This window comes from Petaurus breviceps, unplaced genomic scaffold (genome assembly GCF_028583685.1).
Source record: "Petaurus breviceps papuanus isolate PSGF00001 unplaced genomic scaffold, PetGlider_PUasm1.0 139, whole genome shotgun sequence".
Lineage (NCBI taxonomy): Eukaryota > Metazoa > Chordata > Mammalia > Diprotodontia > Petauridae > Petaurus > Petaurus breviceps.
In genome coordinates, this window is record NW_027185697.1 from 13,905,200 (window position 1) to 13,918,270 (window position 13,071).

Genomic DNA, 13,071 nt, shown 5'->3' on the forward strand with positions numbered 1-13,071 from the left:
AGAAACAACTGGCCGTGTAACCTTGAGCAAGTTACTTAACCCCGATTGCTTAAAAAAAAAAAATACTTGAAAGTGCTCTACTTCATTGAATGACTATATTTTCCCCTGAAGCATTATATTCAGTTTTGCTGGGTAAGTGATTCTTGGTTTTAATCCTAGCTCCTTTGACCTCCAGAATATTATATTCCAAGCCCTTTGATCCCTTAATGTAGAAGCTACTAGATCTTGTGTTATCCTGATTGTGTTTCCATAATACTCAAATTGTTTCTTCCTGACAGCTTGTAATATTTTATCCTTGACCTGGGATCTTTGGAATCTGGCTATGATATTCCTGGGATTTTTCTTTCTGGGATCTTTTTCAAGAGGTGATCAGTGAATTCTTTCAATTTCTATTTTTCCCTCTGGTTCTATAATATCAGGGCCATTTTCCTTGAGAATTTCTTGAAGAATGATTTCTAGGCTCCTTTTCTGATCCTTGCTTTCAGGCAGTCCAATAATTTTTAAATTCTCACTCCTGGATCTATTTTCCAGGTCAGCGGTTTTTCTAATGAGATATTTCACATTGCCTTCTACTTCTCCATTTGTTTGGATCTGTTTTAGAGTATCTTGATTTCTCATAAAGTCATTAGCTTCCATTTGCTCCAGTTTAATTTTGAAGGAATTCTTCTCTTCAGTGAGTTTTTGAAATTCCTTTTCCATCTGGACAATTCAGCTTTTTAAGGCATTCTTCTCCTCATTGCCCTTTTGGGCCTCTTTTGTCATTTGAGTTAGTCTATTTTTTAAGGCGTTATTTTCTTCAGTATTTTTGGGGTCTCCTTTAGCAGGCTGTTGACTTGCTTTTCATGATTTTCTTGCATCACTCATTTCTCTTCCCAATTTTCCTCTACTTCTCTTACTTGTTTTTTCAAAATGCTTCTTTAGCTCCTCCATGGCCTGTAACCAATTCACATTTTTCTTGGAAGCTTTGGATGCAGGAGTTTTGACTTTGTTATCTTCTTCTGCTTCCACCTTTTGACATTTTTTGTCCCCAAAAAAGGATTCTATGGTCTGATTGCACTTCCTTTGCTTGTTCAACTTGCCAGCCAATTATCTGACTTTTGAGGTCTTTGCCACAGTAGAACTCTGCTTCCAGAGTGGAGAGAACTGTGTCCCAAATCACTGGGATTTTCGCAAATGTTGTCAGAGGTCTGGGGAGGGCACTCTCTTTACAGCTACCACAAACTCTAGCACATTGATGTTTCTCACCCCAGACCACCACCCAAGACTGCGACCCAGATCCAAGCAGGTCAAAGCAAGAGTGATTACCCTCTGAATGGTCACTTGGTCGCCCTATGAACTGCAGGCCAGGAGCTCTGAAGGTAGCTACCTTTCGTCCTGGGAGCATTGGCCAGATAGCACTCTTCCATCACCTGTTTCCAGCAGGGTTCCCCACTGACCTTTAACTTTCTCTTTGGCATTTATAGGTTGAGAAGTCTAGAAACCGTCACAGCTGCTGGTGATTCTCTCTCCTGAAGTCTGCTCCAGACTACCTGTGTCGCTGGTCGGGGCTGCCCCAGGTCTGGGACCTTGCGGCTCACACAGGACTGCCCTCAGCTCCTAGCTCAGTGTGATAGAACCTTCCTGTCAGTCTTCCAGGCTGCCTTAAGTGGGAGATTGGTTTCTCTCTGTCACTTTGTGAGTTCTGTAGCTCTACAATTTGTTTAGTCATATTTTATAGGTACTGGAGGTGGCTGGAGTGGGAGCTAAAGCAAGTTCCTGCTTTTACTCTGTCATCTTGGCTCCACCTATTTTAAATATTTTTGTCCCATCTTTATATGAGGATATTGAGGCAAAGAAAAAAGGATAATTACTCATGGCCATAACACAAATGAGCATATGGAGTAAAAATCCTAGAACTATTATTTAGCCCCATAGATAACAATGACTTTGGCCTGGATGCTATTTTTAATATAAAAAATAATGCCAACTCCTATAGTTTCCTCTTTAAACATTATTTTCTGGTATGTCATATATACGGAAACTTCCATGTTAAATGAATGGTCCTTCCCCTCTGGACTAAAGGTCCCTGGAAGCCCAGAAACTCACATCCTCATCAAGGAGAGTTACTTGTGTCTTTAGCTCTGTGACCCTATGCAGCATGACTCAGTGCAGAATTAAAATATGTATTATGATAATATAATGTACATTGGGAGGAAATAAGCACTTATTAAGTGCCTACTCAGGCACTGAGCTAAGTGCTTAACAAATATGATCTCATTTGATCTTCAAAACAACCTTGTGAGGCAGGTGCTATTATTGCCCTCATTCTACAGCTGAAGAAACTGAGGCAGAAGGTGGTGAGGTGATTTGCCCTTCCAGTAGTCACACAGGCAGTAAGTGGCTGATGTCAAATTTGAACTCAGGTCTCCCTGACTCCAGGCCCAGCACTATCCACCAGTAATGGTAATGAAATTTGAAGATCCGTTTGTATTGGAAAGCTAAGAGGTACTTAGCACCTAGTTTCAAATTAAGCCTCAGAAAGAAACAGAAGGTATGAACCCCTGTTGCTGGATGTAACAGGAAGGGGCTGAACAAGGAGCAATGCTGTATATAAGGAAAAACCCCAGCTGGGAAAGTCAGAACTTCGTGGGATAAGCATCGTGGAGGCAGGGCAGCTGCTGGACTGAAGACTGAACTGAGAATTGAGAAGAACTGAGAAGAGAAATGAGAATTGAGAACTGAGACAGAATTTCTTGGAGCAAGCAACATGGAGGCTGGATAAAGTGATTTTGATTTTTTGAATGGAGCTTATGCTGCTGAAGACTTCCATGGGCCAGCTGGAGCTGCTGAGTCCAAGGGCCAGCCAAGTTGCTGAGGATTTCCGAGGACCAGCTGGAGCAGAAGACTGAGGAAGCATGACTGTAGTGCTGGTATTTTGTCTGTTTGTGGCTTTGTTAAGCCTTGACTTCCCAGGAACAGAAACTGTAAAGGATTTAAGGTGTTCTGGACACTGTGAGCTTCAGTGTGCAAGAGGAACTGCACGGAGAGCTGGACAAGGAACTGGGAGCTGTCTGCCTTTGAACCTAGGTGACAGTTTGGTGAATCCAAGTAGGAGCTGGGACCATGAAAGGGGATCCAGAGAATCTGAGAGCCTACCCTGAGTCAAGCTGAAAGAAGACTTTACCTGGATACTGTGTACTGACTGAGAAGACTGTAATTTACTTGTGATGGAGGGGTGGATGGCCTCTGTATTTTCTGATGACTGAAGAGTGAATGATGACTGAATAGTGACTGATTTGTAACTTAGTGTGCCCCATGAGTGGAGAACTTTTACTTTTGTATTTTGGGACCCTTAAGCAGGCTAGCCTAGCCTCCTTAAGGATGATTGAATGATTGAGTTATTAAGTGATTGACTGACTAAATGACTGCACTTTGTTCAAAACCATGTGTCCACTGTGGTGAAAACTATATGGCCATTTTAGTGATAAGTTGTTGCGAATGCTGTATTTTGATTTTCTGTGATAAGTTGTAACATTGTGAATGTATATACTGATTTTCTGTGAATGTTTTGCTCTGATTTGTTACTGAATAAATAGTGTTCACCATACTATGTAATCAGAATCCTGAAGGCTGTTCACAGCAGCCTTTCTCTGGAAAGCTGCTTGTGTGTGGCTTTACAACCAGGCAATCCAGCTGCCTCTACATAGAGGGGCTGTGATGAACACTATCATATACATGGTAATGTGATAAATAATGTGCATCATGTAAAGGCATTGTGGGATTTAGTGGTATAACTCATGTGGGCTTTGAGGGTCCCCAGTCCAACTCCCTTCTGTCCCAAGAGTCTCAGGTAACCAAGCAAGGCTGCACCTTCACTCCTGGGGAACTGAAGGGGATTCTCTAAGATGATCGGTTCTAGCCCTCACCACTGTGCTCTCCTTCACATTGTCCCTTAAGAACTGATTTAGTCAGCCAGACATAAAGAGGGTTTAGAGAGGAGTGTTTCCAAAGGGGTACAGTGAGAACGTGTCATACAAATCCTGCCACAAGGACACACAAAGTCCAGGAAAAGTGGACATACGGGTGAAAGCCACAATCAAACTGCTTCTTAGCGAAAGTAAAGGTCATCTTTGATATCTGTATCTTCAAGTTGAGGGAGACAGAACGGGGAAGAAGGGAGTGACTGAGCAAATCAATCAACCCAGCCTTAGAGCAGCATTTTTGGCAACAGGTATTTTTCTAAATAAACAAATACTACAAGAGTAACTATTATCAAGCAGAATTTCAGCACCTACTAGTGTTTTTGTTTTTCTCTGTGTCCCCAACACCAAGCACAGGGCTTTGCACACAATGAATTCTGAGTAAAAGTTTTTTTGGACCTGAGGAAAAGATGTAGGGAGAAGTATTGTGGGCTAAGCCTGAAGCTGGTTTAATCCAACAGGCAGGTTCAAGGTTTTAATTTCTTTTGTTTAGAATACAACAGGAACTTGTGAACCATAAAAGAACATTCAAAACTGCTTTAACAATTGAAATTCAATAATATAGAATTCGAGAATGAAAAGAATGTAAAAAAAGAAAATTATCTGAAACCCACCTGCTCATCAGTTCTTACAGCACAATAGTATTCCTTACATTCATATACCCCTTTTGCAGTCATATATGAATGTAATGGAATATTACTGTATTATGAGAAATGATGAGCAGGCAGATTTCAGAAAAATGTGGAAAGACTTACATGAACTGATGCTGAGTGAAGTGAGCAGAACCAGGACAGCACTACACAGTAACAGCCACGGTATGTGATGAGGAACTTTTAAGACTTAGCTCTTCCCAGCAATATGATGATCTAAGACAACTCCAGAAGATTCCTGATGGAAATGCCATCCACATCCAGAGAAAGAACTTTGGAGTCTGAATACAGAGCTTAACATCCTATTTTCTCTCTCTCTTTTTTCTTTCTCATGGTCCTTCCCTTCTGTTCTGATTCTTCTTCAACAAGACTAATGTGGAAATATGTTTAATATTATTGTACATGTATAGCCTATTAGATTGCTTGCCATCTTGGGGAAGGGGGAGGGGAGGGAGAAAAAAATTTGAACCTCAAAATCTTATAAAAGTGAATGCTGAATCTTTACATGTAGTTGGAAAAAATAAAATACTATTAAGTGGGAAAAAAATAAAAAAGAATGGAAAATAAATAAATTATCCTTCCCAGTCAAGAAAATATTTCTGACAACTTTCCAACCCTCTAGGCCAATCCTTTTATAATTCAGACCCACAGGATGAGAGCACCAGGAGGGGCCGAGAGGGCAGGCGGTGGGTAAGAGAGCTTTAACAACCTACCAAAGAGTCCACTACAAGAAGGGGAGGGTCTGTGCAAGGTTTTGACATTAAAAATAAGAAATCCCCTCCTTTATTTCTCTTCTCTTTCTTTACGGGCCTTTCTTCTTGTCCAGCAGTCAGATATTCCACGTCTGAGACACCAGAACTCATGGCCCTTCCCTGACAGTTACAGCAGGTCCCTTTCTCATCACTCTGGTTTGTCACACTTTTTTGTGACGTCAGTCCCATTAGGATCAGAAAAGCCCAAAAGAGATGGTACTACTGCCATGCAATTTTATTCCTACTGTCTAGCTGACAGAACTCATGTAGCCTATTCTGATGGAGGATGACACCAAGCCCTGGGGCCAGGGACTTACCTCCCCATGCTGAGATGATCAGTAGGAAAAATAAAACCAAGGTTCTTGGTCTCAGTCGTTTCAATGCACTGTCACAAAAGCAGCTGAGGACCCACAGAGCCAAAGCCTCCCTGTTCCTGGAGATGAGAGAGATGACAGAGTCAAAACCATCTTCCACACCCCTGATCATGTATTTGCTACAATTCACAATAATGCATGACAGCTGAAGGAGTTGTCTGGAGTGGCCCACTGCCGACCCCATCACACCCCCAGCACAGATGTGCTGGGAAAGGATAAAGACTACCAGGCCCTGCCTTGGTGTGTCCTTGCCCAAAGAATCTTGGTGAAGACAGCAGGTAATTGGAAGGTAATTAGAGGGGGCACCACAGGGCCCAGAGTACTAGGCCTGGATTCAGGAAGACCTGAGACAGATACTCAGTCTCAGACACTTGGTAGCTATATGACCCTGGACAAGTCCTTAGCCACTGACTGCCTCAGTTCCCTCATCTGTAAAACGGGAATAGAAACTAGCACCTACCTCCCAGGGCTGTTTTGAAGATAAAATGATGTAATGATTATAAAGCGCTTGGCCCAGAGCCTGGCACATAACAAGTGCCATATAAATGTTAGCTATCATCATTTTATTGGCAGCTGTTTAGAGAGCTGGACAAGGACATCATTCACAACATCAGAATACCTTATGTTATCGAAATGTAAAGCAGAGTTTAGGGAGAAAGAATATTTATCTCAAATTCTGAAAAAAAAAATTAAGACACATCCTGGTCTTAGGCACTTACGACAGATGAAAACAAATGCCCCCTGATCCACCAGCTCACAGACTAGTGAGCAACCAACCACATGACACACAGTGGACCCCACTGCGCGGGGTCCAGCCCATGGCTCTCGGTGTCTGCAGCTGCTGCTGCTGCTTAACTGAGCCCTTAAGTGTGTCTCCAGCGACAGCCCTGTCTGACTGACTGCTGCCAGCTCCGGTCACTGAGGCCCACCACGCCTCTCGGGCACCACAGGCATGGCAGGAGACAACAGTCCCGATGGAGCATCTGGCATTGCTAAGTTAGCAGCTCAGGATCATTCGGTGACAGCTGTGCTGTACGAACCACAGAACACCCCACGTGGGGGCACAGGTGAAAGCCACAATCAGACCGCTCCTTAGAGAAAGTCAAGGCCATCTCTGACGTCTGACTGGAGCTACTAAGTCGACACAAGAAATTGTGACTGATCCAGGCTCAGGGTAACCATCTACGTGGGGAGGCAAGGCTGATGTATGAGAAATCAGACCACAAGCAACAATGGAGCACCTGCTGTTTGCTGGGGAGACCTAATCAAACACAATGAAACAATTATAGATCAGCATGGACAGAGAGAAGCAGATGCAGAACCACTAGATACAGAATACAGCCTGGGAACTGGAGAGGAGGTGTGAGCAGCTGGGGGGATCTGGGGAGGCTTCATGGAGAAGGTGGGTCTTGGGCTGGGAGGTGAGGAAGGAGAGCACTCCAGGTGTGGTGGGAGCCAGCATAAGGGCCTGGAGACAAGGGCTGGCGGGCTGCAGGGACCAGCACAGAGAAGGCTGATGTGGCTGGGCCACAGTGCGCAGGAGTGAGTGCCATGTACAGCGAGGAAGAGAAGCTAGGAGGAGGCGTGATTGTGATGAGGCTGAGAAGTCAAACAGAAGGGTTTGTTCGTTTGCATGTTAACCTACAGGCCATGGGGAACTGGGGGAGCTTTCTTGAGTAGCACAGAGATTGCCCAGGTGTAATAACAAAGCTGCCAATCTGTGAGTCAGACCAATAAGGAGGCAACATGTAGCCTTGTAGTTCCTCTATCTCTCCTCCTTGCCTGACCTCCAAGTCAGCTCAGCAGCACATCACTAAGCCTGGACCCAAAGTCAATCCTACATCTCCATTTCTCATAGGAAAATCAGCCCATCCCCACCGCACCACTTCACTCACACTCAGTATACCCAGACCCAACCCTTCTTGGCCCCTCCACCATGTCTGCAGAAGGCAGCAGCGTGCTCTGCATCTCTCAGCTTCTCCAAAGAGCATGGCTCTGCTTGTTTTTTTCCAGTTTCTCCTAGTCTCACATTCAATAACTAACCAAATGTTGCCATTTCTTCTTACATACAGCCCCCATAGAGGTACAGGCCATTGTTTTCTTATGCCAGGTCCCAATATGAACCTCCTAACTACTGCTCACCCCATCCCCTGGCATCGATGTGCACACCACAGAGAGGGGCACCTTCCTAAAACATTTCCATCATCATATGATTCAACTACTGGAGAACCTGAAACTCCTCCCTAATGCGTAGGGGGCAGAGCCAAGCTTATCTCTGGGCCTCCAAAGCCTTCCCATTTGGTTCTGTTTTTCTGTCTATTGCTACTGCTACTGTTCTATGTCACAGGGAGGCCACATTCCTTACCACCTTCCATGCATGCCCTTCGTCCTTTAGTAAACATCATTCTCTCAAACCTAAAATGCCACCATTACCCTGCCTCCTCCTTCCCTTCTGCCAGCCCCAACCCCACACTTTCAAGGTTCAGGTCAACACTTACTTCCCCCAAGAAATCATTTCTGAACAACTCTGACTTAAAATTATTTTTAATTTCTCTGCTATTTTTGCTTAATCTGTGCTGCAAGTTCACATACTTGATTCTCTATGGCCCAAGAGTTGTCTTGTTACATTCTTTTACTAATTAATCAATACTGACAAGTATCATGTCTTTCCTTAGTGGTAATTACTCACAACTATATGGTACTTTTGGGTTTAAAGTCCATTTTATAGAAGCATAACGGAGGTCCGAAGAGGTTTAAATACTTATCAGGATGGAGGCCAGGGCTCTACCCCAGCTCTTGGACCTGACCTCCCCTGCACCATTTGTTTTAGCTTATTTTGTGACTCTCACCACAGGGCCCAGGGATAAGGTGCTCCTTAACTTCTTGCTGAATTAAATACTGAGCACACAGTTCCCTATACATTAACCTGAACATGGTTAGCTACCTAGAAGGCATGTGAATACAAAAATCAAGCAGCTTTGGAAAATCCTATGTCACTTTATAATTCAGTCAATTCAACAATCAGAAATAGCACAAAGCAATGACAGAGTAAATTCAAGATAGAACAAGCAGGCTCCTTTCAACATTTTCCAAGGCTGAAAAATGTTTACTTTCATTAAATTACGTAAAGTGCATTAAAAGATGGCCATGTGAGATGGAACCAGAATTAAGTTGAAAAGGGAATATGCTAATAACCTGCAGATCATCTTCGAACATGGACATTTCTTAATGACAGAACTTTTCCTTTTAAAACACTCTTGCTGTACAATACTCTGCATCCTGCAATTTCAGTCAGTCCCAATTTGCCAAAGAGAAACCTGTGGCCATTAAGCACAACAAAAACATCTCACAATTTCTACTTATGGCTTTCATATTTTTATATGAACTCTCAACAAAAATCCTACCTCCATACTTCTTGCACGACATCAGGTGATGCTAGATGAAAGTCACCAGTCTGCTCAGCAGGGCTGTGAACATTTTCAACCATCACTTTCCCCTCTGGGCTCTCCCTACACCAGACCTGCCAACGTGTACGAGAGGGGGAAGATCCAGGGAGTGGTGACATCATCCAGCTAGCCGGGGTAGGAAGCCAACAGCCAAGGGAGGCAAGAGTCGGCCGTAGGGACAGAGACTTCTCCTACCAGGGGCACCCTGGGTCTGCTGAGCCAGCCAGGTCTGTGTCTGGCTCTGTGCCACAAAGCAAGGTCATCCTGGGGTAAGGATGAAGCCAGGACAGGAAGGCAGGAGACCAGGGCTCTAGTACTAGCTTTGTCATCCAATCTGGAAGCTTCCCTCTCCTATTCTAGGTAACAGTTTTCTTGGTGAGAAAACGAAGGTGGCTAGGACTATATGACCTGTAAGATTGTTCCCTTAAGAGGAAGCAGTGTGGAGTAATGGGAAAAGCACTGGGGGGGGGAGGCCAGGGCACGAGGCACATTTTTAAGGCAGTTTGCCAGGAACTTCAAATACAGATGAACATGAAAAGGTGGCTGTGCTGGAGAAGTTCCAGCCTCCCTGGGGACAATCTAAAGCCCCAAATACAAAGATTTCAGGAAGGGGAGGGCACTAATAAGGAAGGGGAGGCTAGTGAGCTATGCCCTGAAAGCAAAGTCAGGGGCGACAGCAGGAGGAGAGCTGCACTCTGCACGTGAGCACAGGCCTGAGCAGAGAACACAAGGAGCGCCAGGCCCTGAAGTCAGGTCAGCGGGAATGCAGAGTACGTGGCATCTGGATCCTTCCCAAACCTATCTGAAGACTGCCTCTGGTGGAGTCAGATTAATGAATGACTGTAGGACAGGTGGGCGCAAGGCAGCCTAGGCAGGTACTGAGACACCAGGCTGAGGATCTGGGATTTGGGATCAGAGGCCCCGGGTGCTACTGAAGATTTCTGCACAGACCCGGCATGGGCAGCACTGCACCTGCCTGAAGGATGCTCTGTCTCTAGAGGGGACAGCGGAAGCACGGAGACCTGTCAAGAAACAATTAAAGAGTCCACCCGGGCCAGACGTGAGCAATGTCTGAACGCGGGTGGCAGCTGTGTCAATGGGGAAAATGACAGATGCAGGCGGCTTTGTAATCAACCAGGCTGGACAACTAACCATCCATGCAGGTGAAGGAGCCAGAGGCCGTAAGCCTGGGAAACTGCAAAGATGATGGTGCCCTTAACAGAAACAGTGAAGTCTGAAGGCGGGGAGGCTTTTTAGGGAAACACAGGTCTGTTTCTGACATTTTAAATCTGAGGTACCTTTAGGGCATTTAAATGAGGGGACTGAACAGGCAGGTGGGGAGATAAGGGCTCTGCATATAGATCTGGGAGTCATATGCATAAAGATAGTAACTGAACTCACAAGACCAAGAACATGAGTCCAGAGTGGGAACAATGCAGGGAAAGGCCTTGGAAAAGCCAAGCTGAACTTGAGGGAGAAGGAGGGCGATCAAGGAAAGGAGACTGCGGTACATTCAAACAAGGGGGGAACAAGACAGAGCAAAGTCACAGAAGCCCAGAGAGAAGAAAGTACCAAGAAGAAAGAGTGGTCAACAGTGTCAAGCTGCAAGGGCCAGAGAGCATGAAGACTGAGAAGCCTACTGCTTTTAGCTGGCAAGATACCATTGGTCTCCTTGGAGAGAGTAGTTTGAGCCCTGGCTTACCATGAACTTGACAGAATCACATTAACTCTTTTGGATCAATTTCCTCATCTGTAAAATTAGAAGTTTTGAGTAGATTTCTAAATTTGCTACCATCTCTTACTGTAATTTCAGACAATAGGACTTTACTTTCTTTTTTTTTTTTTTAAGGTTATACATGTGCAATCATGCCAAACATTTTTTTTGTACAACACTCAAATAAAAGAAAAAATAATGAAAGAAAGCGAAAAATAGCCTGCTTCAACCTGTATTCAATCAATACCACAATTTTACTTTCTATTACTTACCAAGTCTCTGTGTATTGGAAGAATCATCAATCTTATAATTAAAAGATCTGGGTTGGATGCTGAGCATTGATAAAACATGTGTGAACCTGAGTGCAATCCAGCTTCCCTGAGCCTCATGCCAGCTATGATTATCACTATTATTACTGCTTCATGTATGAAATGGGGAAAGTAACACTGATACTGCTATCTCACAGGACTGCTTTGAAGGAAAGTGCTGTGTAAACAAATGCAAGGTCTTACTATTATTTTAGAAAAGCTAAAGGAAATGGATTCCTTCAAGCTACCCCAGGGCTGAAAACATAATAATCCCTATATTATGTTACAGATTTACAGGGAGGAAATTCTTTTTTTTTAAATCTTAAAGTGTTAAAAACATATTACAATGCCAGAATGCCTCTCCTGAGTGTGTATTTTTTTTTTTTAAATAAATGCTGGTTCTTAAATTTTCTCTGGAAAAAAATGTCTTTCATTTTTCATTAGGGAACACTCCTCCCCCTTGGTTTTATACCTGGCTCTTTGCTTAGCAGGGATAGCGAAGTGGAGACAGAAAGTCTCATCTTCCTGAGTTCAAATCTGGCCTCAGACATTTACTGGTTGTGTGACCCTGGCCAAGTCAAGTAACCCCGTTTCCTCAGTCTCCTCATCTGTGCAATGAGGGCATTAGATTAAATGGTCTCTACAATCTTGATCCGGCAAAGCAGAGCAAACAGAGAACAGCCCTGGGAGTCGGGAAGACCTGGGTTCAAGTTCCGCCGGGCACACCCCAGGACTTCAGGAGCTGCAGCGGGTCCCCCCTCCCACATCCCACCCAAGAGTTACGGGGAGCCCTGGGAATGCCATTCAGCCTCCCGGGCTCCGTCTCCTCATCTGCACAAGGGGGGCATTAGGATGCCAGCATGACCTGCCTCCCTGAAAAGGAAACCTCTCCCAAAGCTCAAAGGGGGCACAGCGCACAGTGCTGGGCTCGAGTCCTGCCGGCCCGGGCCTGTTTCCTGCCCTCGGCAGGGTTAGGAGGGTCTGGGAGGTCCCTGGATCGGCGCTGCGGCGCAGGAGGGGACGGAGGGGAAACCGAGGCCCAGAGAGGGAGAGGCCGAGCCGGGGGACGGCCACGACAAAGGCGCCTCGTGCGGCCCCCTCCCGGCCCGCCCGCGGCGGCCTCACCTGCAGCGCCGCCCCGCCTCCGCCGCCGTGGCAGGGCCGCCGAGAGCAGGGCGCGGCGGGCCCGGCGCATCTCGGCCCCGGGCGGCACGGAGGCAGCGCCGGGGACCCGCCTCCCTCCCGCGGCAGCGTTTCCGGAGCCGCTGCAGCTTCTCAGCTCCACAGGAGACCGCCCGGAGCCCGAAGGCGGCGTCGGCGCGGCTTACGTCACGGCGCAGCACGCGTGCGCACGTAAGCCAGCGAGGAGGCGGGGCCAAGGCCCAGAGCCGTGGGGAGGGGGAACCTCCTGGAGGGGCGGGGCCTACGAGGTAACCGGGGCGGGCCTCCGGCCCCTGCAATTTGGGCTGCGCGGTGAGAGTTGCCCAGAGCCCAGAATGACAGGCTCCCTGGAGAGCTGTGGCTTGAGAGGTAGAGGCCGACAAGGTGACCTTGGCCTAGTCGCTAGTGCCTCGGCAGAGGAGCATCAGGTAATCTGCATTGGATTAAGACGTCTCCATGCTGTGGGGTTTCCACCCAAAACTCCAGAGCTTTTGGGCTTTTAAAAATAAAAGAAATTAAGAGACAGCGAGGCAAATAATGCCCTATTTGGGCAGCCCTGGTTGCCAGAGGACTTGTGATCTGCAGTGGAGGAGGACGTCCCCCCGGGTGGGAGTTTTCTACACCAAGCCAGGGTTTGATCGCTTAAAAAGGCTATTTTTACATAAGAACCACCAGAGTGACTGATAATCCACTGGCTCCCTTAGCCA

The 13,071-nt window shown here is 46.0% G+C and overlaps 1 protein-coding gene across 4 annotated transcripts in view; it reads right to left on the minus strand.

The window, feature by feature from the left end:
* The window catches only part of ENTPD4 (ectonucleoside triphosphate diphosphohydrolase 4), a 32,911-nt gene extending 20,448 nt beyond the window's left edge, over positions 1 to 12,463 (minus strand). For 2 of the 4 annotated variants that reach the window (XM_069066843.1, XM_069066832.1), the window contains exons 1-2: positions 12,329 to 12,463; positions 5,679 to 5,794 (exon numbers count right to left, since the gene is read on the minus strand). In XM_069066843.1, the coding sequence (XP_068922944.1) occupies positions 5,679 to 5,686 (8 nt within the window). In that variant the 5' untranslated portion in view covers positions 5,687 to 5,794; positions 12,329 to 12,463. Of the gene's footprint in view, positions 1 to 5,678; positions 5,795 to 9,139; positions 9,247 to 12,328 lie in introns of those variants that run through there. The other 2 variants (XM_069066844.1, XM_069066839.1) reach the window with 2 other exon arrangements.
* Positions 12,464 to 13,071: the final 608 nt, after the last annotated feature.